Here is a 21,797-nt window from a genome sequence, read left to right on the forward strand (position 1 = left end):
TTATTAATAATGTGATATTATATCTATTTAATAAATATATTTGTGTATATGTTTAAATTTTTAATTTGTTTATTTAATTGTCATATTTATGTTTACCTATATAAGTGTTAATATTTTTTTCTTAATGCGACATAATTAAGATAAACAAATTTGATTTTTTAGATTTAATTTGTATATAGAAATAATATTTTTTTAATATTTTATAAAATTTTAAAAATATTTGATATTATATTTTAATGAAAATCATTTTAAGTTACAATAGTTTGTAAATAAATATTACCTAATAATTTGCTTTCATTGACCATAAATCCAGGATTTGTCCCTGTAAGCGACCATGTTTTATTACCTCTATTTTAAAACAAAAAGTATATTTCATAAAAAATATATATATAAATAAAATTACTCTATTATTTTCAAAAAATTAGAAAAAAAATTGGAACATAAAGATTTTAACTTCTGTACATAAGTAATTGTTAAGAATATTTTTCAATTTGTATTACTTTTATTTAAACTTTTCATTATAATATTTTTTAAAAAATAAAATGCCACAACCAATCTTTAACATACAAGATTATTAAATCATAAAAAATAGTGAAAAAGTTAAATATTATCTAATTACTAAAGTTGATAATTTTAAATCCGTTATACAATATTAAAATGATATAAAAAATATAAAAAACACATAATTTAAAATTTTAATAAAATTTTTATATAAATTTGATAAAAAATAAAATATATATTTTATTTTATATTTACATATATTATATTATAATTATTTTTATATTTTATATATGTTGGATGAAATATACCACACACATTATAATTACCAAAAAAGTTTACTAATGAAAAAAAAAATGTTTGTAAAGCATGATGTCTAAAGATTGGTGTAGAAAGGTGACGGTACGGCTTTAACGTACACAGAAGCTCAAGCGTGCATGAAAATTCGAAAGGACAGTTGGCATCGTCACGGGAACGAAACTATGTTTTTTTTTTTTTGACTCTAGTGCCGCCAATCTCAACCGACTTCAATCCACGTAGAAATACTGTCCAATAGTAAGTGAGAAACTTGAATCTCGTAATCCACCGTGAGATTAAACGCGTGAAACTAATATTTTCTCGTTCAAAGCTAAAATAAAAATACAAATGTTTGCGCCGATTGTACTTTTGAGTACAACAAGCGGAGCAGCAGGTGACGACAGCTTGGCGGAGATTTGACCAAGCAATTCTGCCTTTTTTTCACAACACTATTATACGATCCAACCAGCTGTAAGATGCCGTTAGTTCAACACTATTTTAGAATCGGGTTTAATCGGTGATCCATCATTGAAATCATTTTAAACGTGTGATTTTTATTTATTTATTTTTAAATTATTAAATATGATATATTTTATTTTTATTTAAAAAATAAAAAATTTATTTATCTTAAAATAAAAGGGAAAACCTAAAGAATTTAGCATTTTAATATCATATTTCTTGGTTATTGTGTTTTACGAAGAATGGACTTTTGTGCCAATCAAAGAATGATCGATTTTTTTTGGTATTACTAATCAAAGGATGATAGTAAAAGGATTCATTGGATACTTTTCCTTGAAAAAAATTAAGGGAAAAAACAACTAGGAAAGGAAAAGAGAAGTTTCCTTCAGTTTGTAGTTAAAACGAAGAAATTAATACGTGGTTGGATGTTGTCTCATTCTTAGTTATCACACAATGCGTTTCTGTTTCCAACATTTCCCTCCCATTTCTTCTATAAATAACTCTTGCAAGAATAGCACAAGAGATTCAGACATTGTTTTATTTTATTATTATTATTTTTTGGAGATTTTAAGAAAACAAAAATCTCTCAACAGGAAAAGGTGGAGGCCACCCTTTTTCAATCGCTAACGTCCCCACGTTCTTCGCTCTCTCTCACGTTTGGTCCCTAACCCAAAGCTCCCATTTTTGTGCCACTCTTTTTGGTTTCCTTTCTTTCCTTCTTCTTCTTCTACTCTTTCCTTCAATTCATTTCTTGTCTCTATTCCTCTGATTTTGCGGTACAGTTTTCTCTGCCTACCCTTTTGGTTTTCTTTTTTTTTTTTTAATGTTATTCTAAGCATTTTTTATTTGATATGTAATTAATATAGGCATGAAAGGTGACATTTTTTTTCAATCTGGGTTTTTGTTATTTTGTTGTTTCATTGATTTATCAATGTTACATCCCACATTTTTTGTGTTGGTTTTTCTCTTTTTGCCTTCTGGTTCTTCGTGATTTTTTCTTGTTTCATTGATTTTCAATGTCACAACCACATTTTTATCTTATTTTCTGGGGAGTTTTTTTATGAACAATGTAAATATTCTTTTTTTTTTTTATTGTTTCATTTCTATGCTTTCCATTCTTTTTTTTTTTTGCTAATTACCATTTCATTCTGAAGAGCAATGAAACATTAAAATCCAGGTGGAGAATAGGGATGAAACATTCAAAGCTAGTCGGCTATATTTTGATACATGGTTTCCTAGAGCTTGAGTGTATTTCATTTACTATTTTTAAGAAAAATCTGTTCTGATTCAACTACTTGATGATTTTTTGTTTCATAATCTGCAACATCTACCAAGGCATTCTCTGCATGTATACTATTGACCTGGTTTTCTTTGAAAAACTTTAACCGGATAAATGAAAGGAAAATTTAAGAGTGAATGGATGAATGTGGAATGCTATAAAATATTAGAAGTTTCAAGATTCCAAAAGGAATCAACAGAATCCTTCACTAGTAGTAGCACTTTTTGTGGTTACCCCTAAAGCAAATAGCCAAATCCTGATGTTAATATAGAGTTTCTCAATATGGTATCTGATCATTTCTCTTCTTTTTTGTTTATATTATTAGGTATTGAGACCCCATATCTTGTTGGTTGAGATCTTTATCTGTGAAGATATTTTGAAAAAATGGGAGTAACATTTTCATGTCCTCTTAGTGATCTCGATGACCTGGAAAGACGTTTTGAAGCTGTCATTGTAAAATCAATCAGTTTCAAGGATGGGGATGAGAAGAAAGTGTTGCGATCTGTCAGTTTCAATGGCCGTGTTTCGGAGCCGAAAGGAATGGAACCATATGATACTAGGAAGAAAAAATCTTTAAGCTTTAACAAGCGGGAAACAGGGACCATACCCTCATACAGGACTCCTAGCATGGATAAGGAAAATAAGGTGTCTGTTAGACCAGAGAGCTGTAAGAATGTGAATAACAATAACATATTGCAGAGATCAATCAACATGTCTGAGAAAAAGTCCCGTTCAGACTTTGCAAAGCTGGGAGGGCGACGATATCAGGCTGCATTAAAGTTGCAAAAGGTGTACAAGAGTTTCCGGACCAGGAGGCGGCTAGCAGATTGTGCAGTTATTGCTGAGCAGAGATGGTTTGTATCATTTTCTGCCTGTCAAGGATATATTGAATACCAGATGGACTGAAACCAATCCATCTTTGTAATTAAAACATGAAAATGGAGACAAATGAAATGGTTTCATGCTTCCTGGTGTCCAAACATCTATTTCTTCATATTTTAATTTTCATAATCCATTTTGTAGGTGGAAGCTGTTAGATTTTGTTGAACTCAAGCGAAGCTCTATATCATTCTTTGAAATAGAAAAACCAGAGACTGCCATTTCACGATGGTCTAGAGCGAGAACAAGAGCTGCCAAGGTAAGTTGTGAAGAAAGTGATGCAAGCTCTTAAATGAGTTTGGCTGCAATGCTGGTTGTGAATGTTGTCTTCTTTTGCAGGTTGGAAAAGGTTTATCTAAGGATGAAAAAGCTCGAAAGCTTGCTTTGCAGCACTGGCTTGAGGCGGTAATTACCATTCTAAGAATGAAACATTTGTACTAAGCTGCTAGTTTTCATTTATGGCTCTTCCTGATCATGTTTCCTGTTGCTAACAGATTGATCCTAGGCATCGTTATGGCCATAATCTCCAATTTTATTATGCCAAATGGCTTCACTGTGACAGTAAACAGCCCTTTTTCTATTGGTAAGATTTCATTGGAACAACAATATGTAAAGAAAGGAATTTTGCTTCTCAACAACTTATGAGACCAATCTATCAACTTTAAACATGCAGGCTTGATATCGGAGAAGGGAAAGAAGTCAATCTTGAAAAGTGCCCTCGAGCAAAGCTTCAACAGCAGTGCATCAAGTATCTTGGTCCTGTGAGTTTAATCTCCCATTGTAGTTTTTACGTGTGTTGTTTTGCAGAGCATGTCGCTTTGGTTATGCCCTTAGTTTGGATCTAATATTATAGAAACCTCAACCAGGAATTAAAAAAAAAATGTTGAGATAGAATATAAGCAATTAAAACATTCAAACTCATTTACAACTCAGTAAAAATTAAGCAAGTCATAAAACAAATTTCCAATTTAGTTTAAACCTATTTACCAATATATTATTGTGTATTCCCAGACCGAAAGGGAGAATTTTGAAGTAGTAGTAAGGAATGGGAAATTTTTCTACAAGCAGAGCGGGGAACTTCTTGATACCACTGGAGAACGAACAGATGCCAAGTGGATTTTTGTTCTTAGTGCATCTAAGACTTTGTATGTTGGACAGAAGAACAAGGGCAATTTTCAGCACTCTAGTTTTTTGGCTGGTGGAGCAACATTGTCTGCAGGAAGATTGGTTGTGGAAGACGGTGTTTTGAAGGTAGTCTAGAAAATGTTTTTGTCTTTAAAGATAGCTGGATCATCTTTTACTTTGTGTAGGACTTCTGATGTATTAAAATGATTCTTTCAACTTTTTAGGCGGTTTGGCCTCACAGTGGACACTACCTCCCAACAGAAGAGAATTTCCAGGAGTTCATGTCATTTCTCCGGGAACACTATGTTGACCTCACAAATGTAAAGGTAAAGAACACCAATTCATCAATTGTTATTTTAGCTTGAATCTACACTAAAACTAGAGAGCAAAGTTCTTGTGGGACTGGGGGAAAATGATTGGCATGTGCTAGTGCAGAGTTAAGTACATGGTTGTTTAGGGGGATGGGGGAAAAATCACTAAGGCACCCATGATACAGTTCTTTCTGATGGTTTTTACAGAAAAGCTCTTCTGAAGAGGAAGAACCCATCAGCAGAAAGAACAGTATCTTCCGAAGCAATGAACCAGAAGCAGAAGGATTGCAGCAGACAGAGGCAACAAACAGTGAAAACTCAGCTCAGGAGAACACCGGTTCAAGAAAGGAAGATTCTGATGCTGCCCAAAATGCCAACAAATCCATGTCAAGATTATCTCGAGGATTATTCTCAAAAATAAGTAGACTTCAAATACCTGCAAGACAGGATGTGTTTGACATCTTTAAGACAGAAACGTTGCCACCAAGTTGCCGCCGTGAACGTCCAGAATCCCCTGAAGAAGATGGTTATGAAACAGCAGAAGAATTTTTATCCGAGGAAGATTTTCTGTTCACTAAGGTCAATTTGTTTGGTGAAGATGATGATGAGGAAGACCATAAACCCATTCCCAAGGAAAAAATAATGAGAAGGATAGACTCCCATAAAGGATTGAAGTCATATCAACTAGCTCAACAATTATCCTCCAAGTGGTCTACAGGGGCTGGGCCACGGATAAGCTGCATGAGGGATTATCCTTCTGAACTTCAGTTCCGGGTTTTAGAGCAAGCAAACTTGACACCAAGAGCAAGAAGTGCCAGTGCATCTCCTCTGACAACATCACGTTTTAGCCCCATTGTCTTGACTCCAACTTCATTACGTAAGGAAACAAGTTCATCTAAAAGTCCGCTTGGACCCAAAGCAAGTGATAGAAAAGAAAAAAGCAAAAGCCTAGTCGATTTTTAGATGAAACTGTGATTCTGGCATGTTGTTGTTAGAGAATAAGATATAGGATTCTTTTCTGTTTTTTTGAGCCTTTCTTTTACACATTCTTTTCCTTTTTCATGCACTCATATGGTGAAAATGAAGAGATAAATTGAAAGTGCTATTAGGTTTGTCTGCCACTGAGTTTTGAAAACAGAAGCTCTCAAAAGGAGATTTGTTAATCATGCAAGAGATGAGATAACTCTTGGCAATTTCAGAAGAAATGAGGATTTGGGTTTAGAATGTACTCCGACTTGTTGCCTGGTAAATGATAAAAGGCATTTAAGAAAAAATTTAAAAGCTGTTCGCTTTCAAATTTGTTTACATTTTAATCTGACACGGTTTTATCCTTAAAAAAAACATGTTTTAATAACCTATCCCTTAACGACAACTCGTTCTAAAGCATATCTGTAACATGATTTTAGTGAATACCGCTTTTCAAATCATGTTTGTAATGCAAATGTGACAAATACAATGACTTCAATGGATAATTTAAAGTAATTTTGGCATTGACTCATGGCTTCTCACTAACATGGATTATTTTCTTTCCACTACCAAATAGTAATGTTCAGTCTTCATATTAATGTCAATAGCATGAATGAAAATGACTTTAGACAAGGACTAAACTTCACTAAACCTGCACGTTAGAAAACTCAATATAGTTGCTCCAGCCCCAATTTCCACATTATCTACTTATCTAGGATCCATTTGGATGCGCACCGCACCATGGGTGTGAAAAAAACGATTGAACCTCAAGGGTCCAATCAATAAAACGGAACCCACGATGCAGTTGAAGTCCCTCCTACCATGCATCCAAAGGGGCTAGTCACCTGAGAAGCAAGTAGTGCTGATAAGCAATCATCTAGCTACTCTCTCTCTCTCTATATATTGCTAAATAGCAGCTTAAGATATAGTTCCTACTTATTTTGAACAATGATATAAAAGTTATGCAGCTGCAGCCATCACATCTACACCATTATAGTTCTAAATGGATGCCTTACTCTCATAAACATGTGTGCGGTGTGTAGAACACTTGAGGCCATGATAACTAACAATGTAAGAGGTTCTTGTGTTGAAGTACAACATTTTTATGTTAGAATAAGATCAAACTATTTTTCTTATTTCTTCGCATAACTTTGCGAAAAAACTGATGCAAAATAGTGTTGTTACAAGATGCATATAATGAATATTCAATAGTAAAATCATGTAGATATTTACATAACTCTCTCCCTCTATGGAAAACAACAGATTGAGAAACAAAATTATAAAGAGCAAAGATTAGTCTTCTAGATGAAGGGGAAAATGGCATACTCGGCATAAAACAGATTCCATATGAAGCGATAGAACCCAGAGATTGCTTCCTGCAAATTGCAATCAAACATAAAATCAGGTGTTGACCAAATTCTCATGCTCCCTGTTGGCATCCTGAAAAATCCTCACATATGTAGGATTTGTCGCAGTTTTGAGGTTACAATTAAATTAAATATAAAACATATGTTCACAAAGCCAACGATTTGTAGAATCTTATAACTATTAGCCATTTGGCTTTAGAGACGTTTAAACATCAGGCAGTTGTTAACAGTGAAAATATGAGAGTGCCGAGTGCTTGACATAGATCAATAGACTGTTTGCTGCTATAGGTTGACAAACATCTAATGCAGTCATGAATACACGACCATTTATTTCAGATTGTTATAAAAGAAATCCCTACAGACTGGTAATCTGCAGTTAAACAAGCTATCAAACATACAGGAATATGGAAGGACAGCTGTTGAATCTCTAAAGATTTAGAGATTCAGGATTTGCAAAAGGACGCACCGTATATTGCTTTCTTCATAATGTCTCACTGGTATATGGTAATATACATGGTAATCATCAGTCTATCTCTAGGATATGAAGCACCATAAAACTTTCCAACCACTCTGATCTTGCCTAAGGGTGCATTTGGCACCATGGTCAGTGCATTGGGGAGCACTCTCCGCTGCACTGCACTGTAGTGCCAAACCGCAACAAAATCTTTTACAGAACTAATCCCACTTGTGAAAGGCTTCTTACTGAAATGTATCTATTGCACTTAGGCAAACCTATTACGGTCTAATACAAGTATCTCCAAGTGGCAGGCCTTCCATAATAATAACTGGCGACATGTAGCCACTAGACTGTAGAGTGAGAATATGGCAGTACCAATTGGCAAATCAATATAAGTAGTAGTATTTTCAATATATATTTGAAACAAAATAGATGCATATAAGTATTTATTTAATCCATAAATTGGTTCAAATATGACCATTCTAAACACTTGAAAATCCATCACCAAACCAAAATTAAATGCATACTCCTTTTGACAGTTTTGCATGTTGAACAAAATGACTATGCCAAATTTTAATTTCTAAAATGTCATTTTGTACTAAGTGTTTAGTCATTTATTCAAATTAAATTGCTAAAGATGAGCATCAACACCATAACTCCACTAGGATTGTGAGTCTTGATAACCATCTGCTATGTGTTCATCCTTTCATTGTTACAAGTGAAAAATTCATGCGACTAGAGCATATAACAGGTAGAATATGCTAACATGTTAAGATCTACACCAAGTTAGGCATTACCTTGGTGTAATTTGCTTGTTCCAACACCCATGCCTGAACCAATATTAGAATAAAATTTTGTATCAGAGACCATAATTGAGAAAGAAACAACCATCAGTGGAATACTTAACTGATGTTATGAAGTTAAAATAATTACTCCAAGGATTATGTTTCTCACAAAGGAGCAATTGTTATTAAAACAAAGATTCTTTCAAGAATGTTCATTTCTGGAAGCAAATAATGAAGAACAAATCATATGATTCCCAGACATTATTGTATTCAGGAAGTCCTAAATGCAGGAAATGTACCTGGAAAATCAAGCACAATGCCAAGAAGATATGAGCAGGTATCATTAAACCACGCCTGAAAGCCTGTAACATATGCAAGTAAAGGATTTACAATTAGGATAATCTCCCTGGAAGATAAATGTAAAAAAATCCAAACAAATGCTCAACTAATTCCATGAGCTACACAAGTTAAGCACTGAAATCAGGCATCAATAGTAGAGAATGAGAAGACAGGCTTTAAGAACTAGTTTTCACCTGAGGTAAGTATATTGCAGCCAACACAGCAGCAATGTAATTCACCAGTAGAAGTCCGGAACCAAGAAATGCAATATTTCTAACTCCAAGCTTTGTCGCTAATGTTGATATTTGAAATCTGTAAATGATTGTACAAACAGATAGCAGATATTGATATAGAAAAATTTAGTGACAAAAACAGCAGGTTAGGTTTCACATTGAATAAAGAGGATAAACTTTCGAACAAGATGGAAATTGAGGCTCACCAAGGGAAGATTAGACAAATAGCTATAGTTTGAACAAACATACAAAAATTAATTAATATTTTACAACTCATGAAGGAAACTCAACTAGGAGCATATGGAAATTTGCTATCAACAATGTCAAATGGACAAGAACAAAAATAGACAATATATTTTAAATTGGTTCCATAACTTACTTGCGATCTCCTTCTACATCTGGAAGATCTTTTGTTATGGCAATAACCAGCGCAAACAATGTTACAAAAGTTGTGATAAATGCCACAGGTGCACTGCAGGCAGAATATGGATCAAAGACATTTTTAGTTCTCTCAAAAATTTTAAAACATGTGTTCATAAAGCTAAACTTCAAATTTACAAGGTAAGTGAAATTCCTAAATACAAAGTGAATTCTTAATGAATGATGTCTTCATGTACAAAAGTAGAGTGAAAATCTTAGGAGTCCTAATTAGATGGATGAATGTACAGGAAAGGGTCCACTGCATTCAATGATGGAAAAGAACTCAGAGGCACTTCATGGATAACCAGTTCAAAGGTAAAGAACTAATGGCCCGCACAACTAAGTTAGAAATACAACAAACGCAACCGATCAGTTTTCCTTTTTCATTTGTTTGTGGTCAAGGATCTACGTATTGAGTCAATTTGTTGATTCAAAATCATGATAGCTGAATAGCATATTTTTTTCCCTTTTCCCTTTTCTCTTGTTTGTTTTCTCTCAGTAAGAGAATTTTCTCAATTATGATCACTAAACTGACTCCAAACCAAAAAAACAGAGGGAACATAGTTCTTCAATAACACTTCAAGTAAAACTGCATCATGCTGTTTCTCTGAAAACCTTGCGGCTGAAATCTGACTCAATAAAGTTTTATACCTAGCAGAGGGCTGTTTTGCCTTCAGTAAATTACTGGCCAAGTCAGAAGGTGAAGATTGATAGTAAGGCAGGCAATCTGTTTGAATATTGCGTAAAGACATATGAAGAATTACATAGCTTCATCATATGCACCAATATAGAGAAGCCAAATGCAATGAATGGTCACCCACCTCCACTGAAATGGAAGTCCAAGAGCAGCTCTTGTGGCGTAATACACCCCAAAATTGAGAAGGAACCCTCGTACCTGCAAATGTCAATTTCTTTTTTTTTTTTTTCTAATAAAGAGTCTTCTAGAAGCAAACATGACAAATGTTTTGAGTAGTTAATTATATTGCCAATTAATGAAAAAGGGTGTCATTTCCATATAGTTTGCAATAATTATTACAAAGCCAACAATTATTAAGATCAGAGACTAGTAAGCTGGTCCAGTGACTGATTGCACTTTTTTTTTTTGTTTTTCAAACAGTTCTGTAACCAAATCAATCAACATTTATGCTGCATTATATTCAATCAACTGATGTACCAGACACAAGGATATATGAGAAATATGATATTTAGTTCATCTACAATCCTCTTTGATGACTTCTGCAATGAGTTGGTTGATTTTTCACTATCCAGAAAATCCTTTTGTCCACACTTAACAAGTGATCACTTTAGATTTAGAATGCAAACAGACGACCCCTATTGTACTCTTGATAGTTCATTCCTACTTAAATAAGCAATATGTGCTTCACAAAAAAAAAAAAAATTTACCATGGCAATTATGAGAAATGCAGCGATAGGAAATCTTTTCATTCTAAATGGAGGAACAGAATAGATGGTGCCCAGGAAAAGACCAAGAGAGTAAAGGGAAGTGATGAATGGGCCAAAGTTGTATCCCACAATCAGAAGGCCAGTCACTGCAAAAAATATCACCAACAACCATGCAGATTGAACTGAGAGATCCCCTGCAGCTATGGGTAGGTAGGGTTTGTTTACCCTGCAAGTTGAAGAAAAAAAAAGGTTAACTGAAAATATTTTACATTCTCATCTCCTAAAGTTACTAGTAAATACTCAATAAGAAGAATATTGAAATCTCAGATTTTCTTTAAGAAGCTATGCACTTTTACAGTTTACCTGCATGATCTAGAATCCAAGATCAAAAACATTTTAATATAGTTCAAAATTTCAAAAAGAAAAATAACACAGTGAATAATAAAAATCTATCCATGTTAGGAGACAAAGAATTGGGAGCTTTCTAAATAATGATCAATTCTAGATAACAGTCCCTTTTTCTGCAGTGTATCAAACCACATAAATGTGCATTGCCTCTATTTGTGTTACTTGGCGGCTCATAGTTAAATTTCAAGGATGTTAAATAAGTCAGTACCTATGTTTTTAATAAAGCACTAAAATGTTTTTACAGAGATGTGCCACATACTTGTCAATGCCAATATCATAGATCTGATTGATGCCAACTATATAACCATTTCCACATATCAGAGCTATAAGACCGGAGAACGCCTTCAGAAGCAGAGACCACTTTATCAAATTTGAGTTCTCAATTAATGCTCTAGCCACCAAAGCACTGTCAATATAATTACAACAAACTTCACTTAATGTATACCAGAATGCAATTAATTAACTCACCATATTAACCAGTGCTTTAGTCATAAGTTCTTACACTGATCCTAGAGCTGTTCCACGTATTGTATGGGGCCTGAGAAACCTCCAGCAAGCATCCTTAAAAGTTGAAATTTTGTTTAGCATAGGATCAGACCCAGCAGCACCAACTTGACTGCATGCCTGGTATAATCCACGTTCACATTACATTAATGCCACAGATAGACTCATTGATTCCCATCAATCGTAGTGAACAAGAGTAAATATGCAATAATTGTTTATTTAAAGCTCGGCACAGGGAGGGGTGAATTGAAAATACTCCTAACTCCTAACTATATCAACTTTATTAAATTGATCACCGTTTTCAATGAGCTTGCAAGCTCAAGAGTTTTATTATTGCACCACTAGTCAAGCAATGCTGCAAAAGGTTTCTAAATTTTGCAAATGAAAGTTAAGAACAGCATCAATGGACTAGAAAATAACATTTTCAGCTTACTGAGAATAGCATTTCCAATTAAAATAAGGTATTTGATGGTTATTGTTTAACTACTTGTTCTTTGTTTCCAAGAGCAAAAAGTAAAAGAAGTGTTTCGATACAAAAGGAAAGATTATTTTTTAAAAATGTAACTTTTTGAATTATAAATTTTAATCAATTATTGTTTGCTTTTGATTTAATTTAGGTAACCAAAAAAAATGGCAAAAAGCAAGTAGCTAAAAACAACTATGGAATGATTGATGGAAATCTTACAACATGATTATTCTCGAAGATAAATTGATAAATCCAAGAAGTTCAAGTCATTAAACAGAAGTACAGAACTCAATTCTCAATTTCAAATTTTGACTGTTCTCACTCAGTCCCAACCATAACCAACAAAAAAAAAAATTTTGAACTACGGATTTGGCAAAACAAGACATACCCAAATTGAATTACGCTTGAATTGCCTAGTTGGGACATGTTTTGAGCAACTTGATTGATTGTAAAGCCCAACTGAGACCCCATTTTTGAAGCATTTAAAAGACAAGTCAAGAAGCTTGCCATTGAGCTTACAGGGTATTGCCTTTGGCTGACAAGATGAGGCCTTGCAATGAGGATTTACAGCTGAAATTCTAAGAGAAGAGTGGGAGAGTGAGAGCTCCATACCAAAAAAAAAAAAAAGAGTGAAAAAGATTTGGACTTTCGACAACCAAGAATTAAAGTTCTGGTCTTTATAGGTTCATGATTTTACAGTTGTGCCCTTGGTGGTGCTTCTCCACTTTATTTCTTTTCTAACCTTCTAGTTTTTATATTTATACATATTGGTATAAGTTTATATACCAACATGCCAAATCAAGGGCCTATTAATCAGCAACCAGCTTCTAACCCCAAATCCAATCACCAAATGACCGCAATACCCAAACTAGAAAGGCCAAATCCAATGGACATAACCGTCATTCCAAAAGTTTTGTCGATATAAACCCTAATTCTAGGGCTCGCTCTTTCCCTTACTCTGAAAATCGCAAGAGAAGTAGCCGCACGCCCTTTGCTCTCCTCAAACCTTCGTCGTCTTCTAGCCAAGGCTCAGTCAGGTTATCTCTCTTGCTGTTTCTGTTTTTCGTCGTTTACTTTAGTTATATTTAACATTAGCTCTCTGTTGTTTTGCTGATTATAGATTTGTTTTTTTTTTTGTTGGGTAAAAAGTCGTTTTTGATTAATTTTAACATCAGTGATCTGGTTTAAGCTGTTTTTAGGAATAACTTACTTGATTATTTGCTAAACTATGCTGTTGAGTTGCTAAAAATGAAGGCAGTTTGGATTTTTCGAACCAATGTTGGAGTGTTTTGGTGGTATAATTGTCAATTTTGGTGAAATGGGTTTTCAGATTTATGATCAATAATCTTGTTTAAGGTGCCCTTTCTGAGTTAGTAGCTAGGCTAGCTCTGGACTAAAGATTTTAGATTCGATCGGAGGTGCTTTACTTTTTATCTTCAAAATAGATATGATCTTTGGAACATGGGTTTTAGAAAACATGTGTTGGTTTTGATTTGATTGCAGAATGGATTCCCAAATTAAGCATGCTGTGGTGGTGAAAGTTATGGGAAGGACAGGATCAAGAGGTCAGGTGACTCAAGTGAGAGTCAAATTTTTGGATGATCAGAACCGATACATTATGAGGAATGTTAAGGGACCGGTTAGGGAGGGAGATATTCTCACCTTGCTTGAGTCTGAGAGAGAAGCTAGGAGGCTTCGATAAGCAGTTTTATCTCGGTTTCATTACATTGTTGATGTTATGTTGCATTAGCCTAGTTCTATTCTACTGAGTTTTGTTACTTTTAAAAGGTGTCCAATTTCTTATATCAAGACTTGGATTTTGGGACAATGGTTTGCATGGATGAGTTGTTTTAAAGCTTAAGTATGATGTTGAAATGAACTAAGTTGGCTTTGAGATTATGAATTTTGTCTCCCATTAATCTTTGTTGAGTTTTTACTATTTCTTAAGACATGTAAGGAATATCCGATTGGTGCCCGTTTACATTCTTAAGAAATATACCCTGATGCTTGGGATGTGCTTGGTTCTGCTTTTATTTTCAAACTGAGAAGCAAAGCCTTGCCACTTGGGCAAGGGCTCTGCCTGATTCTATAATGTTAGGGGGGCTGGCTTAAGCTGGTGCCTGAATGCTAAACCAAAGTCTGGTTCTTGGTGGTTAACAAAAACTAAAGGAACTATCCACCAAGTTACTTCGTTGAAAAATCAATGAAAAACTATACCCATTGTTGATATTTACTTTGTTTTTTCTGCTTCTCTAGGAGTATGCATGTTTCAAGTTTTGTTTAAGTTCACCCTTGAATATTTTTGACCAAGTTGGAAACTTTTGCCTCAAGATCTTCTATATTTTGTTAAGGTTTCCTTTCCCACTGGAAGCCTCCCTAAGAATGTGAAGCTTGAAAACTGTTAATATTTTTAATCTTTTCTTTCAGAATAAGAAGGTAGAATTTTATATTATAAGTTTCACCTTTGGTCCTTTGCCATTCTTCCTTAGCACATCATATTTTGCTGAGTCCATGCAGTATTTTGTAAATTGGTTGTAAAGATGTGTTCTTTTCTTCATTTTCTGTAATGCTTTTTATTCTCATCGAGAATTTAATAGTAAACATGGCGAATGCCCAATTTTCGTCTTCTAAGCAAAATTTTTAAATGCCTTTTTAAATAGTAATATAAATTTTAATATAATTATATTAATATTTATATTTTCAAACTAATATTTATTATAATGAGTTCAGAAATAATTTGTGTATTTTTTTTACTTTTTTCTAATGTTTAATATATAATATAATGTCTTTGTATTTTATAATGATTTTAATAGATTAATATTATTTTCTAATTTAAATGTCTTTTAAATAATTTATGTTGTAAAAATGAGTTTACTTAATAAATAAATATATTTAATAATTTAATTACATTTATTAGAAAATAAATAAAATATTATTATTTTTATGAATTATTATCTTTAAACAATGTTTAAATCATTAACTTGTATAATTATTATAATAAAGGTGGTTATTTTGGTATTTTTAAATAAAATAATATTTGATTTTTAATAATATGAAATGTAGAAATCGTTATTTTATATAAATTAATGATATTTAATCAAATAAATTATTTTAAATCATAAGTGATAAGATCACTTTAATAATAATATAATTTAGGTGATTACATCATCATAATAATCTCAAAAATATACTAAATGCTGCATTAGATTAAATAAAATACTATAGAAATGATATGCACATTATATTTAAAATCAAACAGACATACTGATGAGTAAATATTCTTTTCATGAAAACTATTTTATTAGTAATTAGTAATTAGTAATAAAAATAAAGCAAAGATTCTTAATTCATTTTTTTTTTTATATATATAACGTGTTTGCTTGCTTCCTTTTATATGGTTCATATTAGTAATTTAAATTTATGTTGCATTTTCGTATAAAGTTGAAATTTATATTATATATGTAAAGGCTACTTCAACATTTTAGGTTTTTAATAATAATTTTCTATAATTAATTTTGAAATATTCTATATTTTATATTTTTAAATATTCTTTTTATCCTTTTATAGGATATTATTATTTTTATATTTTTAGTATTAAACCAATTCCTTTATTTATATATTTATTTTTTAGTTTTAATTTTTTTTATTGCATCTGCAATACAAACTAAAACAAAAGTTCTAATTGTCTAAACGTTCTATAGTCTAAAATTTTATTGCTAATCAAAATTAATTTTTGGCTTAAATTGGTTAGCAATTATATTAATTATATTACTTATGTCTATCGTATCATATAAAATTTAAATATATTAATTCTATATGTATTAATTATAATATGCCACGTGTGATATTTACAATAAATATATCATATTTGTGTTTTAATTTTTGACATGTTTAATAATTTATGTAATATTTGTGTTTTAATTATTTGTATTATGAAATTCATAAAGATTATAATCATTCATGGCGGGTTAAATTTGATTGAATAGATTTGAAGAAACTATTGGTATAATTTATTATGTAAATAGTTATATTTTTTTTTACATGTCTCAGTATATGTTAATTTTTTTAATTTTTAGCAATATTTGTTGATAAATTTTTAAATTTGATTATTTTTGCATAAATTATTTTAAATTATAAATCTTCCAAAGATAGTATTTAAGTAAACAAATGAAGACAAAATATAGTATTTAAGTAAACAAATGAAGACAAAATAAAAAATAAGTAAAATAATGCTTAAAATTTATTTCCTTATAATTATAGATAAATTAAAATGTATGGTAAAGTAAACAAATTTATGGAGAAAAACAGCAAAAATTATGTCTAAATAATTTCTCCTGCAATTGTGGTTGGAAATTTGATCTTGTGGGTCTCTAAAGGCATATATATCTAGGTCTACTCCAAGAGTAATTGGGCCTTAATGGTGATATCGATTGGGTCAAAAGCCCAAATACTAACCCTAAAATGGAAGCCACTAAAAACCCTAGTGTCAGGCTGTATAATCCATATATCTGTATATTTGACGACTAGGGTTTTTTCATTTCCCCAACCCCTACTGCCTGTGAATTACACCCTTAGCTCGCCGCTCCCTCTCTGTCTCTCTAGTCACAGGTTCTTTTTTCTCTCTCAGAGACTTATTTCGATTCTGTCTTTCTCCAAAATCTATTATTATGTTTGACTCTGTTTTTGTTTTCGTAGGTATGGCGACAGCCGTGGCAGCCCCCGTGACCACCGCGTCTCAAGACACAACCCAACCTCACTTCGAAGTCAAGCTCTTCAACCGCTGGAGCTTCGAGGAAGTTCAGGTATTTCTTTTTTATCTTTCCCCTTTGCCTCTCTGTTTATTTCTTCGTGTAGATCTGTTTTGCCTTTCTTTGGGGGCTTTATTATTTCTAAGTTTTATTTGAAATGTGTCATTTTAATCTGTATTTTTTTCTTTTGTTATTGTTTTTGTTCCTTAGTAAGGATTATACAAGTTGAACATCAAAACATTTTTTTGGTCTTTTTAAGTCAATTGGATCTAGTTGGACTGGAGAATTGTAATAAAGGAATTTTGTTTCATAGGGAATAGTTCTTCATGTGAAGTAGATTCTAATATATGTGTTTCTGACTTGACATTCTTGCTAGAGCTTCTAGTTATGGTTTTATCAATATGTTGAATTTGTGTTATCAATTTATCAATCTATGTTAGCATCGAACATATAGATGGGATATCAATGCTTCGACGATATTGTTTTTCTCTGATTTGAGCATACTTATGTGTTGTCTTTGCTGTTAATGATAATTCAGAGTGACAATTTTTTTCTCCTTAAGGTTTGTCTATATTTCGCTTGTTGTATTGTAAATTTTTTGAGCAATTGTTTCTTTTGTAGATTAGAATAATCGGATAAGATGTGGTGTGTTAGATTGATTTTCCAATTGTCTTAAGACACTTGGTTGGAAAGAACTAGGATCCTTATTCTTATTCGCCATGATCCTTGACCTGAATGATTTATCTATTTTAGGTTGCTGATATCTCTTTGAGTGACTACATTGGTGTCCAAGCTTCCAAGCACGCGACCTATGTGCCACACACTGCTGGGAGGTACTCAGTTAAGCGTTTCAGAAAGGCTCAGTGCCCAATTGTTGAGAGGCTTACAAACTCACTGATGATGCATGGCCGAAACAACGGGAAGAAACTTATGGCAGTCAGGATTGTGAAGCATGCCATGGAAATTATATATCTCCTCACTGATCAGAACCCAATTCAAGTCATTGTTGATGCTATTATCAACAGGTAGCCTATATGACCTGAAGCTTAGTTTTTTCCTCTTTCAAATGTATCACCAGCTGATGATAACCTGTCTAGTATCAGATTATGTTAATTAATGCATCTTCTGTTTTTGGGTCATCTTTATTAGATTAATATCTAATAAGCAATGTTTCTTTCTGATTGATCTAACAGTGGACCACGTGAAGATGCAACTCGTATTGGTTCTGCTGGTGTTGTCAGGCGTCAGGCTGTTGATATTTCTCCTCTTCGTCGTGTGAATCAGGCCATCTATCTCCTGACCACTGGTGCCCGTGAGTCTGCATTTAGAAACATTAAAACCATTGCTGAATGTTTGGCTGATGAGCTTATTAATGCTGCAAAGGGATCATCGAACAGGTAAATCGGGGACTTTCTGTGTCATCTCCTTGTTTTGCCTTGAAATTAGGAACTGCTTTCTCATGTGTCTTGTGCTATTCCAATTACTTATCCTTCTTGGATCATTATGCTCGTCATTTCTGTTGATGCCGACAATATTCTTGTTTGTGCAGCTATGCCATCAAGAAGAAGGACGAAATTGAGAGAGTTGCCAAGGCCAACCGTTGAGGAATTGAATGGAGTATTTTGTTGTTGAATCAGTACTTTATAACTTTCCTGTTTTATCTCCTGGACATGCTATGAATGTTTTGTTTGTTATTTAAGTTGACAAGTTAGTTTCTGGTTAAAAAGCAGCTGAGTAGATATTGTTAAAGAGCATTTTGCTTATTGATTTAATGTGATGCATGTTTCAATGAATTAAAAATTTGATTGACTTGGTTGTGATTTCCCATTCTTGGTTGAAATTGTTATGTAATTACATTGCCAGTTGTGGTCGCCACTGGCAGATGCAAGTCTGTTGCAATCGTGGGATTGCAGGGAGTTTTAGGTTTGTTTGGTAGAAAATTGACTTATAAACGGAAAATGATTTAATAATCAAATGATAAATGAGATTATTTTTTAAAAAATTGTCTTACGAATTTAAAAAGGTAAATTACGAATTTAAAAAGGTAAAGATTTTTTTTACAAAAGAACTGTCTTTACGTAGAATTATTTGTTAAGTATAATTTTAATTATAAATAATACTATATTGATAAATAATATTATATTAATAAATAATATATTAATAAAATTATTATAAATAAATATTATACTAATATGTTAATGGTAATAAATAATATTTAAAAATATTTTAATTATTAATAAATAATATAAAGAATAATAAATAGTTTTATTTTAATTTTTTATTATTAATATAATATTATAATATTAAATATTATGATTAAAATATAATTATTTTTGAATATTAATAATTTTAATAATAAATAATTTTTAATATTTTAATAAGTATATTAGTTTTTTTTTTATAAAAAAGAGATTTTTCAAAAAACAACAAAACAACAACAAAAAAAAATTTCATTATTCATCTAAATAGCAAAAAATTTATTTTAATTTAAAAAATGTAAATAATTTTTTAACATTATTTTTTGAAAATGATTTTTTGTGAAACAAACAGTTTAACCTTCACTTCCAATCGGCTATCAAACAAAACTGAAATCGTGATCTTTTGTTTCTTCCCCCATTTTATACCAATTACCAAAGTAAAGGTTAGTGTGTTCAATATTGCTATCCCTTTGTTTAAAGAAATCCCCCAAATTATCTTCCTTGGTAACGGTGGTTAGCTTCAAGCGCTTTCTACTTCTATAATTTCTCTGGAAGTAAACCAATTTCTTTCTTATTCTCCCTCCCTCCCCTCCCAAACTAAGATTTTGACTTGCATTTGACTAAAAGGAGATGTTTAAAATGTTCAGTAACCCACAACTACAAGACTCAAGCCCAGAGCCCCCAAACTCTAAAACCCTTAACACCAACAGCTTGTTAATCTCCTTTCGTCTTTTCCCTGCAAAGGGAAGCATGGCTATGGAGTTGGGTCTTTAACAATTTTAAAACCCATTTTCATTTTGATTTAAAAAATGCTTTGGATGTTTCCTCGTACACCACATAATCAACTGGTCGAAGAAAAAAGGCGATGATGGAACATTCAAATTCAATGAAGGAGAATGAAATGAAAAAGGTAGTTGAAGCAATGAAGGAAGCCATATTGATTAGTAAGCCTCCGTGGAAGCCTAGTAAGAAAAGCTTAGCTGCCTGTCTAAAGTACTAAGGGAAGGAGATATGGGAACGCAGAGAAATTCATAAAATTGCAAGGAGATAAGGATATTATCGCCTCAGAAGTTCAAGGTAATAAGTTATTGAGCTGTGTAAAAGATGAAAATGGGGTATCGTAGTCGGAAGGACTCGTAATGCTGGCTGCTGGTGCTTCGCATGGAGGGGGGGGGGGGGGAACACATCAATTTTCAGAGCTGGACGAGGACGACATGGCTTGCAAACCAGGTAGACATGTTTGGAGTCAGGTTGGAAAGCTTTTGAACTTATCATAGCAAATGTGATCTCGTCGAAAGCCGGAAGTAACAAGTTCCTTAGTTGAATCCTCCCGTTTACGGTGATTAGAGGTCCTGTCCTGCTTATGTGCATTCTTGTTTAAAGCAGCCCCAAATAAACTACTCATCATTTTAAACAAAAAAAAAAAAATTCCCAACACTCCTAGGCGAAGAATTAAGCAAGGAACAGATATATCGGATATAATTCCAAACAGATCCACACTAAAAGAGCAGCTGAAAAATGGAAGAAGAGCTTCGGCCTCGTAAAAACGACGACGTTAATGACCCTGACGAGAATGAGCCACCAGCCCTGAGCTCTCATGCACTAGCAGTTTTGAAAGAGTTCCTCGAGGAACAAAGTCAGTCTCTTGCTAACCATGAAAATGGAGGAGGAGGACGAGGAACTGGAGCGGAGAGTGAAGTGGCGTTACTAACAGAAGATTGGAGGCTGAGCCAATTCTGGTACCATCCATAAACAGCCCGGACCGTTTCCCAAGAAGTTCTTTCTCTTTGCAGTGAATCCATTTACAAACTGGCTTGTATTGCTTGCCCAAACCTCTATGTCTATCTTAAGGTAATTTTATCAAATCCTTTCTCTTCTTTTTTGAAAAGGCTTTTCACTTTAGTTTTGGTAAGAAAGATTAGCAAAGAGTAAATAGTTGTGGAAATTGAGTAAAGGGTAATGAACTGTGCATTATACCATTTTAATCTCAGTTGTTGGTTTAGTTGGGTTTTGGTGTTAAGGCCAGATTGATCATAAGTAGAATTTGTTATGAATTAAAATTAACTGTTGATGGAAGAGGCTGAAGCTTGACTCTGGTCCGATTCTTAAATGATCAAGTTAGTAAGGTTTGAGAAAATTAAGAGAGAAAGGAGAGGGAGAAACAGAAACTCTATAGTACTAAACTCATGGAGACAAGCTTACCATATATTTTCACCCAAAACAGTAAGGGTTGATGTTGTCCTTCAAGGAGTCAAAGAAAGGAGACGGAATTAGGGAGGTTGGTGTTTTGAATGCTTTAATTAGAGAAAGAACTTGATTCCTTGAATTGAGATATAGTTCCTTGTTAAGGATGAATGAGGGACGTCCAGTCGCGATTAAGAGCAGGAAGCTGAACAAGACTGAGCGCAAGTACACGGTCCAAGAGAAGGAGATGATTGCAGTGGTGCATTGCTTGCGCACTTGGCACCATTACCTGTTGGGGTCGAGGTTCGTAGTTAGGACAGACAATGTGGCGACCAGCTACTTCCAGACGCAGAAGAAGCTGTCCCCCAAGCAGGCGAGATGGCAAGATTTTTTTGCAGAATTTAATTTCCAGATGGAGTACAAGCCAGGATGGGCGAACCTAGTGGCAGACGCCCTGAGCAGGAAGGCTA

At 33.1% G+C, this 21,797-nt stretch overlaps 4 protein-coding genes and 1 pseudogene across 7 annotated transcripts; 4 read left to right on the plus strand and 1 right to left on the minus strand.

Annotated features, from left to right (window-relative positions):
• Positions 1 to 1,776: 1,776 nt before the first annotated feature.
• LOC111311612 (IQ domain-containing protein IQM6-like) lies at positions 1,777 to 6,113 on the plus strand. The gene is made up of 9 exons (XM_022911140.2): positions 1,777 to 2,030; positions 2,859 to 3,387; positions 3,557 to 3,671; positions 3,752 to 3,817; positions 3,907 to 3,995; positions 4,086 to 4,173; positions 4,424 to 4,663; positions 4,762 to 4,863; positions 5,056 to 6,113. Exons 2-9 carry the CDS (start codon positions 2,918 to 2,920, stop codon positions 5,809 to 5,811), a joined length of 1,926 nt encoding a protein of 641 aa, XP_022766875.1. The 5' UTR covers positions 1,777 to 2,030; positions 2,859 to 2,917; the 3' UTR covers positions 5,812 to 6,113.
• A 227-nt stretch (positions 6,114 to 6,340) lies between these two features.
• Positions 6,341 to 12,847, minus strand: LOC111311614 (homogentisate prenyltransferase). Of its 2 annotated transcripts, XM_022911143.2 has the most exons (11): positions 12,586 to 12,847; positions 11,730 to 11,851; positions 11,487 to 11,633; positions 10,820 to 11,045; positions 10,237 to 10,310; positions 9,375 to 9,467; positions 8,957 to 9,074; positions 8,723 to 8,785; positions 8,436 to 8,468; positions 7,141 to 7,190; positions 6,341 to 6,659 (listed from the first exon to the last, which is right to left on the minus strand). In XM_022911143.2, the coding sequence occupies exons 1-11, from the start codon at positions 12,805 to 12,807 to the stop codon at positions 6,656 to 6,658; spliced, it is 1,152 nt and encodes a 383-aa protein (XP_022766878.2). In that variant the 5' UTR covers positions 12,808 to 12,847; the 3' UTR covers positions 6,341 to 6,655. The 2 variants fall into 2 exon arrangements, with proteins under 2 accessions (XP_022766878.2, XP_022766877.2); XM_022911142.2 differs by lacking the exon at positions 6,341 to 6,659 and having other exon boundaries at positions 6,915 to 7,190.
• A 305-nt stretch (positions 12,848 to 13,152) lies between these two features.
• On the plus strand, positions 13,153 to 14,096 carry LOC111311616 (small ribosomal subunit protein eS28z/eS28y pseudogene; annotated as a pseudogene). Its single transcript, XR_016340912.1, has 2 exons — positions 13,153 to 13,234; positions 13,701 to 14,096. The product of XR_016340912.1 is annotated as a small ribosomal subunit protein eS28z/eS28y pseudogene (transcript).
• Positions 13,153 to 18,765, plus strand: LOC111311615 (small ribosomal subunit protein uS7). Of its 2 annotated transcripts, none has more exons than XM_022911146.2 (5): positions 13,153 to 13,234; positions 16,893 to 16,999; positions 17,699 to 17,970; positions 18,139 to 18,342; positions 18,495 to 18,765. In XM_022911146.2, the coding sequence occupies exons 2-5, from the start codon at positions 16,895 to 16,897 to the stop codon at positions 18,547 to 18,549; spliced, it is 636 nt and encodes a 211-aa protein (XP_022766881.1). In that variant the 5' UTR covers positions 13,153 to 13,234; positions 16,893 to 16,894; the 3' UTR covers positions 18,550 to 18,765. The 2 variants fall into 2 exon arrangements, with proteins under 2 accessions (XP_022766881.1, XP_022766880.1); XM_022911145.2 differs by lacking the exon at positions 13,153 to 13,234 and adding an exon at positions 16,666 to 16,805.
• Positions 18,766 to 20,519: 1,754 nt separating this feature from the next.
• Positions 20,520 to 21,027, plus strand: LOC149520261 (uncharacterized). The gene has a single exon (XM_089758363.1). It carries the CDS (start codon positions 20,662 to 20,664, stop codon positions 20,893 to 20,895), a length of 234 nt encoding a protein of 77 aa, XP_089614489.1. The 5' UTR covers positions 20,520 to 20,661; the 3' UTR covers positions 20,896 to 21,027.
• Positions 21,028 to 21,797: the final 770 nt, after the last annotated feature.

The sequence above is a fragment of the Durio zibethinus genome, chromosome 1 (assembly GCF_047325235.1).
Source record: "Durio zibethinus cultivar Kanyao isolate XHJ-2024 chromosome 1, ASM4732523v1, whole genome shotgun sequence".
Lineage (NCBI taxonomy): Eukaryota > Viridiplantae > Streptophyta > Magnoliopsida > Malvales > Malvaceae > Durio > Durio zibethinus.

Bases quoted from the DNA above. Each gene is read 5' to 3' on its own strand.
- LOC111311612 (XM_022911140.2), top strand. From the start codon at position 2,918: ATGGGAGTAACATTTTCATGTCCTCTTAGTGATCTCGATGACCTGGAA. The intron at 3,388-3,556 runs GTTTGTATCATT...TCCATTTTGTAG, and splicing joins GTTATTGCTGAGCAGAGATG to GTGGAAGCTGTTAGATTTTG. The intron at 3,818-3,906 runs GTAATTACCATT...TGTTGCTAACAG, and splicing joins TGCAGCACTGGCTTGAGGCG to ATTGATCCTAGGCATCGTTA.
- LOC111311614 (XM_022911142.2), bottom strand. From the start codon at position 12,807: ATGGAGCTCTCACTCTCCCACTCTTCTCTTAGAATTTCAGCTGTAAAT. The intron at 8,469-8,722 runs GTACATTTCCTG...ATATTGGTTCAG, and splicing joins CATTGTGCTTGATTTTCCAG to GCATGGGTGTTGGAACAAGC. The intron at 7,191-8,435 runs GTAATGCCTAAC...TGCAATTTGCAG, and splicing joins AACAAGCAAATTACACCAAG to GAAGCAATCTCTGGGTTCTA.
- LOC111311615 (XM_022911146.2), top strand. From the start codon at position 16,895: ATGGCGACAGCCGTGGCAGCCCCCGTGACCACCGCGTCTCAAGACACA. The intron at 17,000-17,698 runs GTATTTCTTTTT...TATCTATTTTAG, and splicing joins GGAGCTTCGAGGAAGTTCAG to GTTGCTGATATCTCTTTGAG. The intron at 18,343-18,494 runs GTAAATCGGGGA...TTGTTTGTGCAG, and splicing joins GCAAAGGGATCATCGAACAG to CTATGCCATCAAGAAGAAGG.
- LOC149520261 (XM_089758363.1), top strand. From the start codon at position 20,662: ATGGAAGAAGAGCTTCGGCCTCGTAAAAACGACGACGTTAATGACCCT.